General features: G+C 37.7%; 5 protein-coding genes across 7 annotated transcripts in view; 3 read left to right on the top strand and 2 right to left on the bottom strand.

Moving 5' to 3' along the window:
* Positions 1-7289, top strand: c15h3orf52 (chromosome 15 C3orf52 homolog). 3 transcript variants are annotated; one of them, XM_016660837.1, is made up of 7 exons: positions 1-1441; positions 3414-3461; positions 4575-4634; positions 4741-4846; positions 5042-5172; positions 6364-6434; positions 6554-7289. In XM_016660837.1, exons 1-7 carry the CDS (start codon positions 1355-1357, stop codon positions 6738-6740), a joined length of 690 nt encoding a protein of 229 aa, XP_016516323.1. In that variant the 5' UTR covers positions 1-1354; the 3' UTR covers positions 6741-7289. The 3 variants fall into 3 exon arrangements, with proteins under 3 accessions (XP_016516323.1, XP_007572446.1, XP_016516324.1); XM_007572384.2 differs by lacking the exon at positions 1-1441 and adding an exon at positions 1661-2191; XM_016660838.1 differs by lacking the exon at positions 1-1441 and adding an exon at positions 1661-2199.
* Positions 7290-10594: 3305 nt separating this feature from the next.
* guca1c (guanylate cyclase activator 1C) lies at positions 10595-12911 on the top strand. The gene is made up of 4 exons (XM_016660839.1): positions 10595-11050; positions 11251-11400; positions 11799-11886; positions 12723-12911. The coding sequence occupies exons 1-4, from the start codon at positions 10856-10858 to the stop codon at positions 12857-12859; spliced, it is 570 nt and encodes a 189-aa protein (XP_016516325.1). The 5' UTR covers positions 10595-10855; the 3' UTR covers positions 12860-12911.
* Positions 12912-14907: 1996 nt separating this feature from the next.
* Positions 14908-15531, top strand: thrsp (thyroid hormone responsive). The gene has a single exon (XM_016660840.1). It carries the CDS (start codon positions 15041-15043, stop codon positions 15443-15445), a length of 405 nt encoding a protein of 134 aa, XP_016516326.1. The 5' UTR covers positions 14908-15040; the 3' UTR covers positions 15446-15531.
* An 843-nt stretch (positions 15532-16374) lies between these two features.
* Positions 16375-17628, bottom strand: ndufc2 (NADH:ubiquinone oxidoreductase subunit C2). The gene is made up of 3 exons (XM_007572377.2): positions 17363-17628; positions 16857-17000; positions 16375-16559 (listed from the first exon to the last, which is right to left on the bottom strand). The coding sequence occupies exons 1-3, from the start codon at positions 17499-17501 to the stop codon at positions 16510-16512; spliced, it is 333 nt and encodes a 110-aa protein (XP_007572439.1). The 5' UTR covers positions 17502-17628; the 3' UTR covers positions 16375-16509.
* A 548-nt stretch (positions 17629-18176) lies between these two features.
* Positions 18177-19586, bottom strand: part of LOC103152048 (tubulin beta chain-like) — a 3080-nt gene continuing 1670 nt past the window's right edge. The window contains exons 4-8 of the mRNA XM_016660834.1: positions 19399-19586; positions 18978-19300; positions 18527-18871; positions 18281-18455; positions 18177-18225 (exon numbers count right to left, since the gene is read on the bottom strand). The exon at positions 19399-19586 is cut by the window's right edge and continues 69 nt beyond it. Coding sequence (XP_016516320.1) covers positions 18317-18455; positions 18527-18871; positions 18978-19300; positions 19399-19586 — 995 coding nt within the window. The 3' untranslated portion in view covers positions 18177-18225; positions 18281-18316. The remainder of the gene's footprint in view (positions 18226-18280; positions 18456-18526; positions 18872-18977; positions 19301-19398) is intronic.

Genomic DNA, 19586 nt, shown 5'->3' with positions numbered 1-19586 from the left:
TGTTTCTAACCTAAATAAGATTTGGTAATGTCACGTGAGATTAAGTCATACATTTCTCCTGCATTTCACGTAGTTAGGTACATATTTGTAAATTCCTAAGCAGACAACTGGATAATATAAGATGATTTTCTTTAAAGCTTAAAGTGCTGATTTTCATGAGTATTTTCTTCATAGAGTGAGTAACCAGCGACTTGTTTTGTGAAGATGATAGAGTTCATATCTTGTGTTGTTATTCCTGGAATCTGCTGGAGTCTTTCTTCCAGTTAGAGGTTACTGTCTCAAGGTTTCACATGAACTGTGAAGCTACTTCCAAGTATGACCTTACTCAACTTTTCTAGTTCTGATTTTAAGCTCTGTGTTTTCTTTTCAAGAGTTCAAGTTCCTTCTTAGTGTTTCTGTGGTGTCAGTTGCATCATTTGTCATTCTGCTGTCTTCTGTCTTTTTTTTTTTTTTTTAAGCAATAGAAGGTTTCACCATAACAAACGTGTCTGTTTGGATGTTAGCTCTAACTGTGACTTTAACTGTGGGACTCCAGCTCCTACTTGGCATGTTTCTACATGTTTGTACAATTGCAGACAGTTTCTCACTGTGTCATGTTCTGGTCTGTCTTTGCACAAGCTGCCCTGGATGTCCTGTCTATCTACAAATCTGTTTGATAAAGTAGGGTACAGATATCTAAAATCCTTTAAAAATATGTTGTCTATGTTGGTATTTATTAGATTTATTTGACACAGAAAACTACATAATTCTGTTCTTTCAAAGCATGTTCCTGAATAACTAAACAGCCAAATGTTTTGTAGATTGTGTACAAATATTCATGATAAACCAGCCAGACGGCTTCCTGCAACAGGGTGCTCTTCACTGTACATGTATTTAGCCAATATATTCCTACATATTTTTAATTTCTAAACTCAATACCATAACCAATTCCACACTCACATTTCCTTAGTGATGGGTCCAGTTTTTGCAAAAAAAAAAAAAAAAAAGTATTGGCATACATTACAGCACGCTTTTTAATGGTTTTATGTGTATTATATGTTATAACCATAACATATGAGACTGGCGACAGTCACACACAAACAAAAACTGATTAAGACACACAAACAAAAACTGATTAAGGCATAGAGACAGGGTGAAATGAGGAGAAGATAAAAGCAGAACTCGTGCTGGAATCTTTTCTACACTCTGTGTCACCCTTAAGGTGTGCTGAGTGGGGCCCAGTGCTGGACAGTGAATGTGACTCTGTATCTGTCCAGTTTGTATGACTTGTAACATTTCATTTCAACTGGAATTCAGAAGTACTTTATTGATCAAAAAGGGAAATTAAATTTGATCATTTTGGCATCTCAAAGTAATGACTGAGGAGTTTTGGTCAGGTCACAGAACTGGTAAACACAGCTGGGTGTTGCATAGAAGGGGAAAAGCGTGCAGCACAACAAAGGTGAGGTACCTTCTGCTGGACAACTGTCTAATCAGCATTTCTTCTTTTGTGTACATCATATTTTTGTGCTACATGTCATTTTTATTCATCTGTGATATTTTAGTTTGTTGAGAAAGTAAACTTAAAGTTTTGTTAAGCTGTAAAACATAATTATCAAAATTAGCAGAAATGCTTGAATTAGTTTAACATTTTGTACTGGATTACTGAAATAAATTAATTTACAAATAACTTAAAATTATTTAGACGCATGTGTAGAGACAGTAGTTCGTATTTCCGACCCGACTTTCAAAAAACACCGGAGTTGTGTCATTGTATTCGTGTTGATTGATGAAGAGGCTTCCGTACCGCCTCCCAAGATCATCGGCCCATTCAGGAAAAGTCGCCCGACAACAATTCGGACGAAACTGAAACGACTCACCTGACAGACAGTACGAGAAGGGAGGACCTGGGAAAGAAGTCACTTTACCCCCAACCCCGATGAAAAGCTGCCCTGAGCTTCGTACTGAACATAAAAAAATTGTCTTTTGTTGACGGTCGGCGAGAACTTCTTTTTTTTTTCTTTCTTTCTTTTTTTTTTTTTTTTACTTTTTGAACCGGGACTGATACGTTTACGGTCCCACGGAGAGAACGTATTTGTTCTTAGTTGACACCGTTTAACAGGCGCTTCCGGGTCTGCTGGGAGGCTAAAACCACGGAATGAAAACTGAGAACATTCCGTTGGAAGAAATTAAGATAAATTTGGACCAAAAGGTACGTTAGTAAAATAATAGGTATTTCAAATTACTATCCGTTTTAGTTCTCCTGTCTATAAGCCTCTCTGACAAGAAAAGTATTTTAATTATCTAATTACTATAATAAATGTTCTAATTATAAAATGATTTCTCTAGCAGAAATATTTATTTGACTAATAAACTTTAGGCTCATGTCAGGCAAGTTGACAGGTGGGGGCGTGTGATCGCCTTCCACTCAGTCTAGTTTCTTACGTCACAGAGATGAAGTATTTAGTTAGTTGTTGTGTCTTTTTTAGGAGATGGAGGTCAGATAAATTTTCCCAAAGAGTTGTATGATAAAATGTTGCATTGAAAGAACATTAAAAGAGTTTTCAAATTGTACAAATATTATTTCTGTGGGTTTAGATATAAGAACATTTGAAAAACTGAATGGGACCATTTTAAAGCTGTAACAACAAATCACGCAATGTCTGGATTTTAAATGGGGTATTTTAAATATGGTTTTGAAATGTTCAGCACAAATGTTTGATTTGATGAATAAAAATTGGCTTATTGACTTATTCTAGCCTTTTAGGCACCAAAAAGGCATGCAAAATCTGATGTTTGTAAGCATAAACCTCAAAAGAAAAAAACACATGGGCTTGTATTCTGTTTTACATGAAACTTTAGAGCGGAATACAAATTTGGATCTTGCTTGCATTTTCCATAAATCAAAATGGTTGATTTATAGCCTTTTTGTAGTATAGCAATATGCTTAGTTAAAAAAAATGAACAAACAGAAAATTTGGTTCAGTTAAGAAAATCCCACTGGTCATTTTTGTTAAATCAAACAGAGTTTTATAGGACCACTTCTGAAACAAGCCCTCACTAGGTGGTTAACAAGAATGTGCAAAATATATATTCTGAAGCACTTGAAACTCCGAGCGCTTCTGCAAACTCACTAATAGGAACATACTTACTCAATATCACTCTCAGAGCCCATTCTCTTGTGATCACAGGATTATAAAACCCCTGAACATCTATCCTAGTTTTTGATTTTAGTGTGCTGCCAATTTTGGCCACTCATTTTGGTATGTGATTATTAGCAGTCACACCACCTGGACGTCTGTTTGAAACTGTTTTGGAAGCCACCCTTCTTCTTCTGACATTTTCCTGACACAACCATAATTTACAATGACAAAAAGACAGCAATGGAAACAACTATTTTGTGTTAATAATCAATATTTTTTGTAAACTCTTAGGATGGTCAAGATAGTGAGGCCAGTGTGAAAAAAACTTTGCTTCCACAGGTGAGTTTTTGTCACTGTTTGTTGTTTTTCTTCTGCATTACCTTATTTTTTAATAGTTTGCAACAATTTCATAAGAATAACATTAGCAGATAAATACAATGAAGTTTATAGGAAATCCATTTACTTTAGTCATTTTAAGATATTGAGCAGAAAAAACAACTTAAGTTTCAATCTATAGTTAGCAATCTGTTGTAGATATTCAGATGCTAGCTATGCAAACCATCGGTAGGTAGGGATAGATCAAATGATACGCTTGCAAAAACTGCAGCTTTTCTGCAAGTGAAAGAACTGCAGTGTGATACTACATACAATATAGTGGTTTAGACAAAAGATCACACACTTTTGCAGTTGGAAAATAAAAAATTTACTAAGGCTATACATTTTTTATTCTTACTTCAAGTGTAAGAAACCACACATACCAAAGATAGAACTAATGTTAAAACAAAATGGAAACGTTTGCAATGATTTGCTAAAACTAAAAGCTGGTTAAACTGAACTGCTATAACCTGGATTACCAAACAGGTAATATTTGGGGGAAAAGATGATAATCAAATTAAATTAATACACATTTAAAACATAATATGGAAAGATAACTGAGACACAAGTATAATATAAATAAATATGGCTTTCTAAGTCTGATTATAATGATATTTGTCAAGTGTGAATATTGACATTAGCTAAAATTTGTTTACGCTATCTACTTAGCATATACAATGCTAAGGCTATCTTTGGTGAGCAAACCTTTATCATGAGCTAAACTCATCATCACAAACCAAAATTACAGGAAAACCTAATGTATAAATAATAGGTTATAGCGTCCTTGCCTGTTTGTAGTGACTTTATGGCCAATTATTTGGTCAAAATGTGAATGTTCAGCAATGCTAGCCAGTAACAAATGCTAACTGCTTAACAGGTGAAAGGTTAAAATCATGAAGAGTGATCAAACATTCTCTAACATCAACACAACTCCAGTTTGTAAGCAAACCTAAACCCCACTTAGAACAGCTACTTAATCTGTTAGTGTTAACTTTATGACTGAATCTGCTTTAAATGTGAGTGATGTTGATCTGTTAGCTAAACAAGAGACATTTAAACCACTTTTCCTTTTGTCAGAGCAATAATGGGGGGGAAACAGGCATGAAATCAAAGCATAAGAACAGGACAAGTCCACAGGTAGGATCATAACGTTGCTCCTCATTAGCTTTTTCTTCTTAATGTTTGCTTTAAGTAACAGTGAACCCCCATTTTAACAGATGTTATTTGTTTTTTGTACTTTCAGAATTGTTTAAGCTGCAGAGGACAGAAATGCAAAATACTGATTGCTGCCATCATTGTCATTCTCCTTATAACAGTTGTGATTGTCATCTCTGTGTTTGTGTGCTGCGGTATGAAGTCTAAGCTTACTGTTTGTTGCAAAAACACAATTTCTTTAAAAGCTAAAGATATTGTGATATTTATCTAGGTCGCGTACATACACGCTCAACTTTTAGTTTGGTTTACTTGTTGACTATTTGTAATTATTTTTCAGTAACTCACAGTGTTTCAGCTTTACGTGTCTAACACTGTTTTTCTTTAAGCAGCAAACAATGTCGATGAGGATGAAATTTTTGACCGAAAAACCTTTCACCTACAACAGACATTTAATGGGAGCTTCCAGATGCAAACTCCATTTTCAAATGAAACCCAAGGTCTCAATGACGTTCAGAGAAAGGTTAGTGATATTATCATAAATTTTATTTCCAAGCCAAACATGGTACCCAAGACACAGATAAACAACAAGACGGCTGCTGCTTTATCTATGTATCTGCCTCTCTTATGCCCTTTTTTTTCTCTACTTCTTTGGTAAAAAAAAATAAATAAAAATGATGGGATCATTACAGGTTTTTACTAGAAACTAAATAGAAAATAAAGCAAAGTTTTTTTTTGTTTTATTTTAAAAGTATCTTTCTTTATTATGATAAACACAATACTGTCTTTCATTTGTATCATCTTCACATGCATAGGCAGCCCAAGGCATATGAGAGTTGAGCAGCCCACACCACCAGGGGTCCCCCAAGACCACCAGACTAGCACGATAAATAAACTAAATGCTATTGCAAATGGAGAAACTATTTTTATGTTATTTTTATAGTTGCTGCACAATAGCTTGATATCTTCCTGCTGCTGGCTGCTGCCACTGCTGGGGAAATATAATAAATCAAACGTGTTAACTTGTTTACTATAAATGTAGTGTTTATCAGCTGATGTTACTTTCAAACAATTCAAATAATATGGCACACTTAAATAGCACTCTGCATTTCAACATCCAATTTTATTTTAGTTTGCTACTTATGTAAGGTTAAAGTCAACTGTCATAATAACACTGGTATGATGTAGACTAATTACAAATGATGCTATTAATAGTGGGTACATTATGATAAAGAATCTGGTGTTGACATGTAGGTATGGGGACCCTAAAGATAATCTGCTTTGGGCCCCAAAAAGGCTTGTGCTGGCCCTGCAGACAAAGCTCCTGTCTCTGTGTCTGCAGAGCTCTTTTCTTCATCTTCTCCTGACTGTCACAGCTCCTGTCCCTCCCTTCCGGAGAATGCGGCTACACTCCAATTAAACTTCCTTATATGGTCTTAACCTTAAGTCCTCGAGAGGTGCAGTCTAAAAGCTCTTTTCTGATCTGCTCTGAAAAACAACCAAAACCATTTATGTTTAATTCTTTCAAGAAATGTTTGGGGTTTTTTGTTGTATTGCAGACACAGTATTTTATTGTGTTTTGCAGTACTTTTAAATAATTGCAGAAATAAAGCACAGCTGTCATTTTTATAAAGAATGTCTAGGTTGCACTGGGCTGGCTTTCCAACTAACACTACATTGTTTCTTTTTGCATGTTTCTACCTGCCCCACCCAGCTGACCGAGCTCTATGAATCCTCCCATGCTCTGGGTCGTTTCTTCTCAAACGCGGAGACATTTGGCCTCGGGTAAACACACAAGCTCAGTGCAATAACCACTCAGTGGTTATTGCACTATAGTCTTCCCTGTGTTGCATGGCATGTTATGCTTTGTGCTGAAGTTAACCAGTGCTTCCCTCTGCCTGCAGGAGTGAGTCTGCTGTCGTGCAATACCAGCTGGAATTTATCTTTCCAGAAGAGGAGCTTAGAAACTCCATTCTTAGCAGAGAGATGGTGTACAATGTGTTCAGGCAGTTCCTCTATGATCAGAATGAAGATGAATCTGGGACTATGTTCATTGTCCCAAGTTCCTTGGAAATGCACACCATGCATTAATCAGATCTTGAAAAATGAGCTCTTGTAAAACCACTGAAACCGGATTTCCAGGATGTGATTTATTTTTTAACGTAGTGGCCTAGAGACAGTTGACTTGTCAGCTGTTGTTCACCACACAAACTGAGCCACTGCCCATGTGAATGCTCTCACACGACCAGATAGCATAAACCACATGGTTGTTATACATTTATGATTTTTATGTACTGTAATGTAGATTTTCTTGTGTATTGCCATTGTTTTTAAGCTCCAAAGGTCTTTGTTAAAACCTCAGATGTCGTATATTGATGTAGCGGAAATGATGAAGTGGGTACACACACTCCTTTGCATACACGTTCAGTTTCCAAGCAGACATCATTTGCAAACTGTAACTGGACTTGCCTTGAAACATTTGCCTAAAGTGGAACAAACACTAAAATAACCAGGTGCAGAGAGACAAAGAGCTATTTTATTTGCCAAATGATGAACTTATTGACCCAAGTGTGACTTATGATGTTCTTTTATTCATGTGTGCTTTGTGACAAATATTAAATATTTCAGCTGTTTTATTAATTCAGGTTTTATGGGTTTTTTTGTTTTTTTTTACAGCATTTTAGTATTTTTTATGAACAACAGAGGGGGTAGGTGTGCCTCACCAGGGGTGTGTGTGTTTTTACCTTTCAGTAACTAGATATCGTTCACTGAATGAGGTTGTAGAGAAGGTTATTCCAGTTTATTATTGAACTTGTAAATGTTTAACGCCTTGAGCAAACACAGCAGTCTCAGTTAATCAGTTTGTAACCCTATCCTCATGCTTCATCTCAGAGGGTCACGTTTTAGAAGTGGAACCATTTGGTTGAAGATCATTCCAGGATAAGATCTTGCGGGTTTAGGAGATTTTAAAAGCACAGAATCCTTTAATAATCCCCCTGTAGACTGTACCACAGATTTTTGCCTTACAATAAAATATGCCATTTATGAGAATTTTAAAGCAATCTGCTGCAATTTTTGCAGTCGTCATTATAAAATAAGATTAGTAGAAGAGGGGAAAATGTAGGTTTCTTGGAATTTTCGAAGCTGAAGCAATATCAACTAAATATGGAACCAATCTAATCCAGCATTGTAAGGCAAAGTCTAACCCTCACCCCGGAGGGAGCAATCCACCAATTTTTGAGACGCTCCCAGAAGGAGCTGGAGGATGTTGTTGTGAATAGTGTTTTCCGAGTCTCCATCCTGCCTCTGTGATCCCATCTCAGATATGTGGAAGGTCCGGCTTTTTTTGATCCTCCATTTTTCAGACACCGTACCTGTTTTTGCAGCTGCTTCTTAACAGAACCACTCCCAGAATCTTTTGTAAGGAGCGGCCAAATGGTGCTCCTTACAAAAGGAGCAACATTGTAGCAAGAGACCAAAACTGAAAGCTAAAACAGGTTCAACACCTACACAAATACACAATGGGCCAAAATCAGACAAAGTTGATAAGCAGCCTTGATATTAATGTGAAAGATTTTTATTATACTTATTTGTTATGTGTACATTGGCTCCGCACACAATACACACAGGTCTATTCTTCAGCTTTGTGGACAGATATTGTATTCCTCACCTGTCTAGAAAGCTTCTGTTTGTCAGGATCGGTAGTTTTCTGTGTTTATTTTTGAGTAGTTTCCATGTTTATTTGTTATCCTGTTTCCCTGTGAGTCTCTGTCTGCGTTTCCCCGTTGATTGTTCCCAGGTGTGTTTCGTTCCCTTGTTTACTTCCCTTTGTATTTAAACTCACCTGTAGTCTTTGTCTCTTGTTGGGGCCTCGTCTAACGTCTGTTTCTGTCCCCTGTGCTGCCAGTGATTTTGGATTTTGAGTTGTTCTCCTGGTTCTTCATTAAATCATAATTTTCATCATGACTACCTGGGTTCACCGGCGTCTCCCTCACCACTCACAACTAAACATCATGACACTGTTTACCTTTCATTTGGCTGCTTTTCACAAGGATGATGTAACTGGAACGTGGAGGTATGTAGTTTTAGTGCTGGATGTTCTGTTCACCAGCACGCCAACTCCAGTAGACCTTTGAGCGAAATATATTTTTGATGTATACCGTATGTGTTTTAACAATCATTTTAAGCCCACACAAAATGTATAACGGGAGTTAAAATACCCCTAGCTCCCATATGTTTTGACCTAAATATTCAGATATCATCTGAGATTTGCTATGTAACAGAGTGGTTGGCTTTCAAAGAGAGGCACTATTAAAGAAAAAAAAAAATAGAAAGTATATTTGTGTACACCTTAAATAATATTGCAACTCATTCTTTTTCTCTTAAATTCATCCATAAAGACATTATTCTATGACTGTCAGGCTCTGAGATGACTTGGAGCGAGAGGCCATTGTTCCCCCTGAAATTCCCCAAGTGGTGCCATTGCTGCCAAAAAGAAATGACGTCTCTTTTAAAACAGAAAGTTATGCAATAGCTCATTTGGAGCGTTCTTGCATATATTAAAATGTCTGGGTGATAAGGCAATAGTAGTGCTATTTGAAGAAATATAGTTGCTATTCACCAATTTAATGAACTATTATTCTCCGTATTAATCAGAGGTGCCCAAATCCCTGCCTAGCACGCTACCATCCTGCAACTTGTAGACACATCCACTCTCCAGCACACCTGAATGAAATGAGTGGCTCCGTACCAGGCCTTTGCAGAGCTAAAAATATGCTGATTAGAAAACTAAGAGATGCATCTAAGTTGCAGGACCGTAGCCTTGAACTTGGGCACCCCATTCCTTTTCTTGACAAAGCTGACAAATAGACATTGAAAACAAGGAGAGATCTCCGAGCAGGTTCTCCAAATGGTGAGTTGGTAAAAATATTCTACCATGCAAAAGATCTGGTGGCATTTTTCCACAAAACTCAAATATCTGTCAGAGTTCCCTCGCCTCATTTTCTCCTGGTCACCTTGAATTATTGACATGAATGCATCTAATTCTTTGGCAGCGGTGCAAGATCAACATTGACTCTGGCTGTCAAACCTATTTTGAGAATTGTCAGCCACCCAAAGCCAGATTTACTCAGCTGAGCTCCCTGAGCTTTCATAGCCTTATTACAAACAGCAGAGGTTCATCTGAAAGCTGCCATGAATACTTCAACACTGGATTCAGGAGTCTTCAATTCTTATCCACCTGGGACCCTAAAACTGATGGAGAGCCTGAGCAAGGGCCCATGTTTGTCTGTGTCATTTTATAATAAACTAGAGTTATAAATGTATAAAATGTGCATTACTTCTGGGCATTTAATACAAATAACATGTGGCTTCTTTACTTCCTGTTTTTATATTTGTATATGTTTGAATACAAACATGATTGTTTAATAATGCCACTGCCATTAACAAATGGTCTTATTTTGCATATCACACTGAACGTTTAACTCAGTAAATGGCTTTTTGCTTACAGCATGTGTGCATTTCTGACTGAAATACATTTTTATGTTTTTTAACTACATGTCAGTCATGAGATATGAATTTGGAAAAATAAAATGTCTAATCGGAAAATTTCACGATCCCTGTAGGGCTTATGACACCTATGTTGATATAGTTTTGTTACTTATTGCAACCTCATCCTCTTCATGTTAATGTTTTTTCATTCAATGCTGTTCAAAAGTATCTGTAACCTTTGGACTTCTTGAATTTTTGCCATATTACAGCAACAGACCTCATGCATAACTGTGAGGAACTGCATTTGTTGCTGTTTCTTCTTTCAAAAATATCAAGATTGTTAACCAGATTTTTGTCTGGACTTTGACTAGACCAATAAGACACGGAATCTTGCTGCCAAGCATGGAGGAAGGTTCTCTCTCTCTCACTCTCTCTCCTTCTCTCTTTCCCTCTCTCCCACAATTCAATTAGGTTACACCAGATAATGACATTTATTTCCGCTTTTGTTTTTAACCTAATGTCCTGAGGTTCTTGGAAGCCTCAGCGCTTATCCAATTAAAGCGTTATCTCTCCTTTGGGCTTAAAGATTAAGTGTAAACTCTGCAGTGGGTTTCAGACAAAAATCACAGGTGCCATCTTCTCTGTGCATTGGTTTCACCGCCACTTCTCTGCGGGATCTGTGACCAAAACAAAAATCACAATCCTAAAAAGGAGTGATGGGCTCCTACAGCTCAAACCTGGATGATATCTTGGAGGAGGACATGCATCACTGGTACACAAAGTTCATGAGGGAATCACCATCAGGACTAATCACTCTGTTTGAGCTGAAGACGATGCTCGACATGAACGGCATGACAGAAGAGGCCAACGGTTATGTGGACCAGGTGTTCTATACCTTTGATATGGACGGGGTAAGAAAAGACATTTCTGCTTAACTACCTTTAATGACTTAATCTGAGCAACATTTACAGCCTAAATGATAGATAAAATAGACTTCTGTTTCAACAATGTGCAAAAGAATTTGATTCTAAATTTTAGGATCTTGCCTAAAGAAAACATGAATGTGCAGCACACGAACGGATGCTTATGTTGTCTTTGCTTTTCTCTCCAGGATGGCTATTTAGACTTTGTGGAATACATCGCAGCTATAAGTTTATTGCTGAAGGGAGAAGTAAATCAGAAATTAAAGTGGTACTTCAAGCTTTTTGATCAAGATGGAAATGGGAAAATTGACAAGGATGAGCTGGAAACTATATTTAAGGTAAGGCTTGCTCTTTAAGGATATTTAGCAATCATATTCTAACGCATGCAGAGCATGGCCTCTGGAATCCTTAAAGCTATTACCAGATCCTGAAATGGACATGACATCTAATCTGAGAATCTCTTACATAATCAGAGGGCTAAATATGGCGTTACCTAACAGAGCAGACAGGACAAATTCTTGTACATTTAATCATTAATTCAATATTTATTTATTGTGAAATGTACTTTCATTTAAAGTGCATTTTAGGCTAAAAGGACATAAATCCATTATTTAACTTATTAGAGTTCATAGTTGGTTTTTTGTTTTGTTTTTTCTTCGATTCAGATGTCACTGTTTTAAACTAAACTGATGATGTACTGCAAACTTTAAAAGCTGCCGTAAATTCTCCTTAACAGGCTATTCAAGATATCACCAGAAGTTACGAGATACCTCCAGAGACAATTGTGACTCTTATATACGAGAAAATTGACGTCAAAGGAGAAGGTAACACATTACAGTAATTACACCGCTTGAGCTTGTCTTAGTGGGATTATAGGTGATGGAGCAAAACAAAGTAATGTATAGCCAACAAGTGGACAAAGTTTTTTTTGTTTGTTTTTGAACATCTATAAAGGGAAATTCTTATCTAATCTTATTTGTAAGCAGTTTCTGAAATGGAGTAAGGTCTGGACTGTGTTTGGGTCATTCAAAGACAAAAATATGTGTTGGTATACCAGTGGTGTCCAAACTTTAAAATCTGCAAACTGTAAGCAAATTAAACTAAAATGTGCCATTTTGCCTTTTAGATTCTCAACAATAATCTAATATTCTGATGAAACAAGAAAGCAATATAATTTTTCTGAATATGTCGATTTATGCTAAGAGAGAACTTCCTCTTTTAGAGTTTTGTTTTAGTCTATTCTCAGCCACAAGGCTGAGAAATGGGTCATTCTTTCTGCTGCTTGCTGCTTTTGGTTTCAATAATTGGTTCCCCAAAGTCTGATTTTGAAGCAGCTGCTGGATGTTTTTCTATATTATTTAAGGCTGTAGTTGTTAAATTAAACATGGTTTATGAAAGTAAGATACTTTTAAGTGCCTAATGGTTAGCATTTTAAAAAGATAAAACATTTTCCAGGGAAAACCATGACTTGTATTATAATTGTCCATTTGCCTACGGTAAAGGGGTAATGTATAGATCAGCTGCACTCTTTTTAGAAGATGTCACTCTAACCAAAAGTGGCTTAAAGTTTCTGAAATGAAAGTGAACCTAATTATTTCTAACTACACAGTACCCATACATATGTAAGACGGACTTCTCATTTCTATTTTCATTTCCTCAGGTGAGCTGACGCTGGAAGAGTTCATCAGTGGAGCGAGGGAGCATCCTGACATCATGGACATGCTCACAAGAATGATGGATCTCACACAAGTCTTGGAAATCATAGTCAAAGGTCAAAGGAGGAACGCCGTGAATTGAGATGTGATTCCACAAGCTGGATTTTTGCTGAGTTATGCATTGTAAATAATAATAATTTAAAAAAAACAAGACTGTCCTTGAAGGATTTGGACTTAATCTCTGCCAGCAACAAACTAAGTGGCTGAAATGTCACTTTTAACTCGGACTGTGCTTGCAGAGCTTTTATGGTTTTGATTAGGGAATAAAACATTTTTTGCAACAGATTTTGCTTGAGGACTGTTGGGGAAACTTTGAGTCGTGGTTCCAGGTTGTGCAAATTATGAAGTAAATTATATGCATTTTTAACTAGTCAGTTCAAAGCAAACATCTTGAGATCAAACTGAATTCTGAACGGTTGCGCTGAATTCATTACATTTTTCTGTTGGTTGTTGAAGTTAAAAAATACAAACAGTACCTAGAGGTGCAGCAAGCATAAAAGTTTTCTGTATGTACATGTTATATCATGGATGTTACAATATGTTGCCACTATTAATGAAAGTGATGCCTTTATGAATAGAACAGTGTTTTTAAAATTTGTTTCACTTTTTGAAAGACTTTATCAAAATCATTGTCAAAGATGAAATCCACACGTGGAAGACATTTATTTAAACCTGCAAAGGCTACAATGACTTAGTTTCTTGTTTTATTTTATTTTGGTTTACAGTATTGCTACATGTAATTGTAACTATGAAACAAAACATTAAAAATAGGCAAAATTTTAAGTAGAAATATAGATGTTGTTCTGTCTACAAGGTGCATAGTATTTATAGCTATATGGATGCAGTTTAATGATTTATAAAGTGAAAGTATGAGGAGAGATTATTGGAGGCATTGGTAAATGCCTCCTTTTCCTGCCAGCTACTCCTTCAAAGAAACCCGTTTTGAAAAAATGTTTTACTTTTTAAAATGCATCATAATTTTCATAATAAAAAACCGTTCAGCGTATAACAGTCCAGTCAGAAAAGGGTAATATAGCTCACTGCCCTGTTGTTGGGCAGTGAGCTGTGTTAGCCAAATCCTGAGGAAGAAAAAGGAAAGTGTTTCTGGTCCAAATGACCTACTTAAATTTACATGTAAACGTCTATAAAACAAACTTCCCCTAGGCTGCTGCAATATTTTACAATTCACATCCCTCTCCTGTTCAGACAGTTACTCTGACTGGAAATGCTTTTGATTTTCTGTTTTCATGGCCTCCAGCCACCATTTTCTGTGTAAACACACTGGCTTTTCTGTAAATAATTAATGCATGTGTGATTATGGTTATTGAATAGCATTCACGTAAACCGCTGGGACATTTAATACATTCTTTTCAGATGTATAAGTTTGTGTAGTTTTGATCTCAGACTAGCTGCTTGGCTTCAGCTTCTGGTATCAATTTATCTGTATTTATATTTAATGAAAATGCCGTGAAGAGTTATGAACTGCGGGTTATTTTTAATACTATAATAATAATAATAATAATAGATATTGACAATAGCCTTTCAAACAACGTCGCTTCGAAAAATCCCGAACTATCCCTTTAAGATCTTATGCCAAAGAGCTCAAGGCTTCCCTCTAGTGACCACTGTCAAGTATTACAAAACATTTTTATTTTTTGGTGAAGGTAACCGATTATCATGTTAAGCATTTCATGATAAATTATTTGTCAGTCGTCTGTCAGTATTTAGAGCAGAACTTCATAACAACATGGTTGCAGTGTGTGAACATTTAAACAGTACAATGTTTTAAATCACCCTTCATATCTTAAACTGTCTGCAGACCTAAAAACACTTGTCTTCTGGCAGACCTTGACGTGTCCTGGATTTGCCTCTTATATTTTAAGTTTAGTTTTACCCCTTATTACTAAAGTTACATTTGTTTGGAAATTTGGGTCGATGTAAACTCATTAGCCCATGCCCCTGAGGTCATTCAGACATCATGCCTGTCTGTCATGGTTAATGATTCCACAGAGGAACATTTTGGTGCTTGCAGTTTAAAACACAAAACTATATCAGGCTGTGTGTTTTGTAAAGTAAACAAAGATAAGGTTTGACTTCAAATAGCACCCATATTGTTGCCTAAATATATCGGATGATGCACTGATCAACCCACCTTCGCTCATCGTTTAAAACGCAGTTTTTTCCCCTGCAGCTTTGCACTACGTAAATCTACCTGCCGTCTGCCACCATTGCTCAGGAACAGCCATCCACATCCACCTGAATCATGCAGTCTGCTGAAGCCAAATTCAACAGAAACAGCTTGTCTCTGACCCTGAAGCAATACAGCTCAGCTGTCAGCGACATGGAGAAGACCATCCTCCTGCCAAGCCTGCTGCGAGACGTCCCCTCTGACTGCGAAGCAGCAGATGAGACCTGCAGAGATCTCTATGCCAACTACTTGATGCTGAAGGCCATTCGAAACACAGTGGAGAGCAGCCTGGTTCCCCTGGATGATCACAAGGCCAAAAACGCCACATTCACCAAGACCCCGGAACCTTTCCTGGAGGCTGATCCTGAAGCATTATTTCTCTTCCATCTGAGAGGACTGTTTTCTGTGATGAGCGACCTCACAAAGGAGACTCGGAGCCTCACTGACAAATACTTGGACATAATTGGATTGGCAAATTAACGTCAAAACATTGTTTGCAGACATTGACCTTTAGGGTTTTATTGTAAATGTGATGTGGATGTGAAATAAATGTACTTGAGCAAAACTGTCAACTTGTTTCATTTGCTGGTAGCGAGTAGCTAATTTGCACAGAGTAACACGATATTTTTTGGAATTAGTAAGGCAGCCATTAATTAGTGATTAGCTTTTTGAATCTTTGAATGTATCCAAGCTAAAAGCTTCCACTTTGTTTCCATATCCAGACATATTTCCACTTTTGTTAAACAGCAGGGATGTTTTTGAGGCATAGGGAATAGCAATAATTTTCTAATCTCTTAATTTACTGTCGATTTTAAAACTATAATCTCTAACATGGAAAGATATGCAGTACATCTTTGTCTCATCATAGTTTGTTTCATTTGATTGTAGAATTAAAACTAGAGCTGCATCATTCAGACAGTTATTCATTCTTAGTTCTAAAGCATTTAACATGTAAAAAAAAATTGTCAAATTTTTAAGTATTTACTTGTTGGTCACCCATACAGGTCGATCAAATTTGGCAAGTTTAATGTTAGGCCGAATGATTGGTGCAGCTCCCACATAAAATAGTTGTGTGTTATAAACTTTAGAAATACGAAATGGCACAAAATCTGAGCCGGCAGGTTAAACCTCCTTTAAAAACTAGAAGATGGTCTTACTGTAATCAGTAAAAGCTCAACTGATTACAGCCACAATAATAAATGAACTAGGAGTCATTAAAGAAACTTATGACTTGTAAATAAAGACAAAAATACTTGTCAATTTCTGAATACTATCCATCCATCCATTATCATACATCCTTATCCCTAGTGGGTGTTTGGGAGGAGTGTTGGTGCCCATCTCCAGCTCTCAACGGGCGAGAGGCGGTGCATCGCAGGGCTTTCTGAATACTACATTAGGACAAGTACACATTTTAGTAGTTTTTGTTTTATTTACATCTCTATAGTTCATACAATACATGGCAGATTTCACAAACAGGCTGCCTAATAGAAAACTGTCTGTCCTCTTTTTTCTTCTGTTTTTCTCCTTGGCGCCCACTGAGACTTTTAGCGCACTGGATGGAACGGCTCGACAATCTCTGCTAAGGTCTTTTTTTCTGGTGAGATGAAAGAAACGGAGACAAAACATTAGAACAAAAATACGGGCACCCATGGTTTAAACTAACAATCAGAATTATAACTTCTAAATGTCTAGTATTTGAGAGACGTTTTAATTATATTTTTAAAACATGCTGTAATTCTTAATGGTAACAAATTGATGACTGCTGTGTTTAGGCACAACCGAATCGACACAAGTGAACATGCCATAGATACATCAGTGACATTTTAAAACACGTTTTCTAAGCAAACACTGATGAAGAAGGGACTAAAATGTGAAAAACAAAACTACTAACCTTTAGTTTCAAATCTTTCAGGGTAGAGTTTAACATACTCATTCATGTCTCGGTCCAGCCTGGCATAGGTGTAGTTTTCATGTTTTGTAAGATGATAACCGATGAACCAGCCAAGAGTTGCCAAAAGGAACTGCCGATGAACGCCTGAAAAATAAATTAGGATGCAACTACCTTCAGTGTGTTCCCTGTTGTCTCTCAGAACGACAATTTTGTAGATTTCATGTTATAATGTGACCATTTCAATAATCTTTAAAATGCCTAATTAAAAAGAAAAACAAACCAAAAGGCAATGGCTCGAGAAAACTCGAAATAAACTGCAAGGCAGGCAAACTGCCTTGGAGTCATGTACATCACAACACCTTTTACACAGAAAATATGCACCAATAAAACAAAAGATAGTAACAGTCTAAAATCCGAAATACATAACTATGTTGATTTTACAATTTAAGCAAAATGCGGTCTGATCGACTTTCTCAGCAGATCAAAACAGAAACAACAATGCTAACCTGACTTCAGAGGCGGCCTATGGTTGAAAGCGTTATGGAGCATCGCGCTGAACCAGCCCATACCGGACAGCCACACCGAGTTCCTGTTAACGATTCCGGGAGGAGGGAGAGCCTTTCCGTCCTCTGGAACAATCCCCATGACGAAAATGTTTAATGTACTTTATGTAGGTTTGTCGTGAGCTATCGCCTGGGTAGTTTTAGCTATCACCTCTCTGTGGGAAGTCAAGGACGGGCGTACAAGCGAATGAAGTGTCCGGGTACAACAAAGGAGAACGGTTTAGGTTCCACTAGAGATGGGTTCAGTTATGTGAGATGCAAAGTAAGTACAGCATTACGACGGAGGCCACGCTACGAAAAAATAAAAATAAAAATAAAAACAAAATAAATTTACGAGAGTGAAGTCGAAATAATACGAGAATAAGGTTGTAGTATTACGACAATAAAGCCACATTATCATGACTTTATTCTAATACTACGGTATACTCATCTTATTTTGACTTTATTTTCATGACTTTATTCTCATGAAAAATGTCCAGTTTGATCATTAAGGGGTAGTGTCTTACAAATAATTTAGAATTTATTTTATTTATCTTGAGATGTTTAAATTTCACCTCATAAAGGATATTTAAACACTCTCAGTAATTCTGCTTTCAATAAAAACGTTTCCTAGAATAGATATAATTTACAGGTTAATAATATAAAAAGTCAACCTGTAAAACTGTGATATTAAATGCTATGTGGTTAAACATTTGGGTACATCTAGCTTTTGTGCTGATGCACCTAAGAAAAAACAATAGGCACTAGTACAAAAAAATTGTTCCAGCATTGTCTTTGCATTTATTTCTCATATTCCCTCCAGATTTCTGAGGCCCCCCACAGAACCTTTTGGAGGCCCCCCAGTTGGCTGCAGACCCCTCATTAAAAAACACTGGCTCAGACGTGAAGAAGACTATTTTAGTCTTCTTCATCCTCCTCATACACTCCATCGTCATCTACAGTGGCGTCTTGGTACTGCTGATATTCCGACACCAGGTCATTCATGTTGCTCTCTGCCTCGGTGAACTCCATCTCGTCCATACCCTCACCGGTGTACCTGTGACATGACAGCGTCAGAATCTACGCAGTGCACCAGCACACTACTGTGGCTCACTGAGTCTTGCTCACCAGTGAAGGAAAGCCTTGCGGCGGAACATGGCGGTGAACTGTTCCGAGATTCGCTTGAAGAGCTCTTGAATGGCTGTGCTGTTTCCGATGAACGTGGAGGACATCTTGAGTCCACGCGGTGGGATGTCGCAGACGGCTGTCTTTACATTGTTTGGAATCCACTCTACAAAGTAGCTGCTGTTCTTGTTCTGCACGTTCAGCATCTGCTCGTCCACCTCCTTCATGGACATGCGGCCTCGGAAGATGGCGGCGACTGTGAGGTAACGGCCGTGGCGCGGATCACAAGCTGCCATCATGTTCTTGGCATCAAACATCTGCAGGGTGAGTTCAGGAACTGTCAGGGCCCTTGGAAAAGACAGACATCCAGTAAGAATTATGTTTGTAAAAACATTATAATATTATAAACATTATAGTTATGATACAAGAGTGGTTTCGGGGGCAGCATCTTTACCTGTACTGCTGGCTGCCTCGGCTCGTCAGAGGGGCAAAGCCTGGCATGAAGAAGTGCAGTCTGGGGAACGGCACCATGTTGACAGCCAGTTTCCTCAAATCGGCGTTCAGCTGACCAGGGTACCGCAGACAGGTGGTTACACCACTCATAGTGGCCGAGACCAGGTGGTTCAGATCACCGTAGGTAGGGGTGGTAATCTTTAACGTACGGAAGCAGATGTCATACAGCGCCTCATTGTCAATGCAGAAGGTCTCATCAGTGTTCTCAACCAGCTGATGGACAGAGAGGGTGGCATTATAGGGCTCCACCACAGTGTCTGACACCTGCCATGGGGAGAGATGAATACCTAGTTTAAAATTTGAAGGAAGCAGCTATGAGGCAAAGCATCATATCTGAACACAAGTGAATGTGGGATATAAACCTTAGGTGATGGCACAACACTGAAAGTGTTCATGATGCGGTCTGGGTACTCCTCCCGGATCTTGCTGATGAGGAGTGTGCCCATGCCAGAACCAGTGCCTCCTCCCAGGGAGTGGGTGAGCTGGAAGCCCTGCATGAAGTCGCAGCCCTCTGCCTTTTTTCTTGTCACATCCAGGACAGTGTCCACCA

The sequence above is a fragment of the Poecilia formosa genome, unplaced genomic scaffold (genome assembly GCF_000485575.1).
Source record: "Poecilia formosa unplaced genomic scaffold, Poecilia_formosa-5.1.2 Scaffold299, whole genome shotgun sequence".
Taxonomy (NCBI): domain Eukaryota; kingdom Metazoa; phylum Chordata; class Actinopteri; order Cyprinodontiformes; family Poeciliidae; genus Poecilia; species Poecilia formosa.
Note: the sequence above shows the minus strand (reverse complement) of the source record. Positions and strands in the feature narration are given on the sequence as shown.

Coding starts and splice junctions, on each gene's coding strand:
- c15h3orf52 (XM_016660837.1), top strand. CDS start 1,355: ATGACTGAGGAGTTTTGGTCAGGTCACAGAACTGGTAAACACAGCTGG. Junction 3,462..4,574: donor AAAAAACTTTGCTTCCACAG/GTGAGTTTTTGT, acceptor TCCTTTTGTCAG/AGCAATAATGGGGGGGAAAC. Junction 4,635..4,740: donor AGAACAGGACAAGTCCACAG/GTAGGATCATAA, acceptor TTGTACTTTCAG/AATTGTTTAAGCTGCAGAGG.
- guca1c (XM_016660839.1), top strand. CDS start 10,856: ATGGGCTCCTACAGCTCAAACCTGGATGATATCTTGGAGGAGGACATG. Junction 11,051..11,250: donor ATACCTTTGATATGGACGGG/GTAAGAAAAGAC, acceptor TTTTCTCTCCAG/GATGGCTATTTAGACTTTGT. Junction 11,401..11,798: donor AGCTGGAAACTATATTTAAG/GTAAGGCTTGCT, acceptor TCTCCTTAACAG/GCTATTCAAGATATCACCAG.
- thrsp (XM_016660840.1), top strand. CDS start 15,041: ATGCAGTCTGCTGAAGCCAAATTCAACAGAAACAGCTTGTCTCTGACC.
- ndufc2 (XM_007572377.2), bottom strand. CDS start 17,501: ATGGGGATTGTTCCAGAGGACGGAAAGGCTCTCCCTCCTCCCGGAATC. Junction 17,001..17,362: donor TAGGCCGCCTCTGAAGTCAG/GTTAGCATTGTT, acceptor TTTATTTTTCAG/GCGTTCATCGGCAGTTCCTT. Junction 16,560..16,856: donor TGAAAGATTTGAAACTAAAG/GTTAGTAGTTTT, acceptor TCATCTCACCAG/AAAAAAAGACCTTAGCAGAG.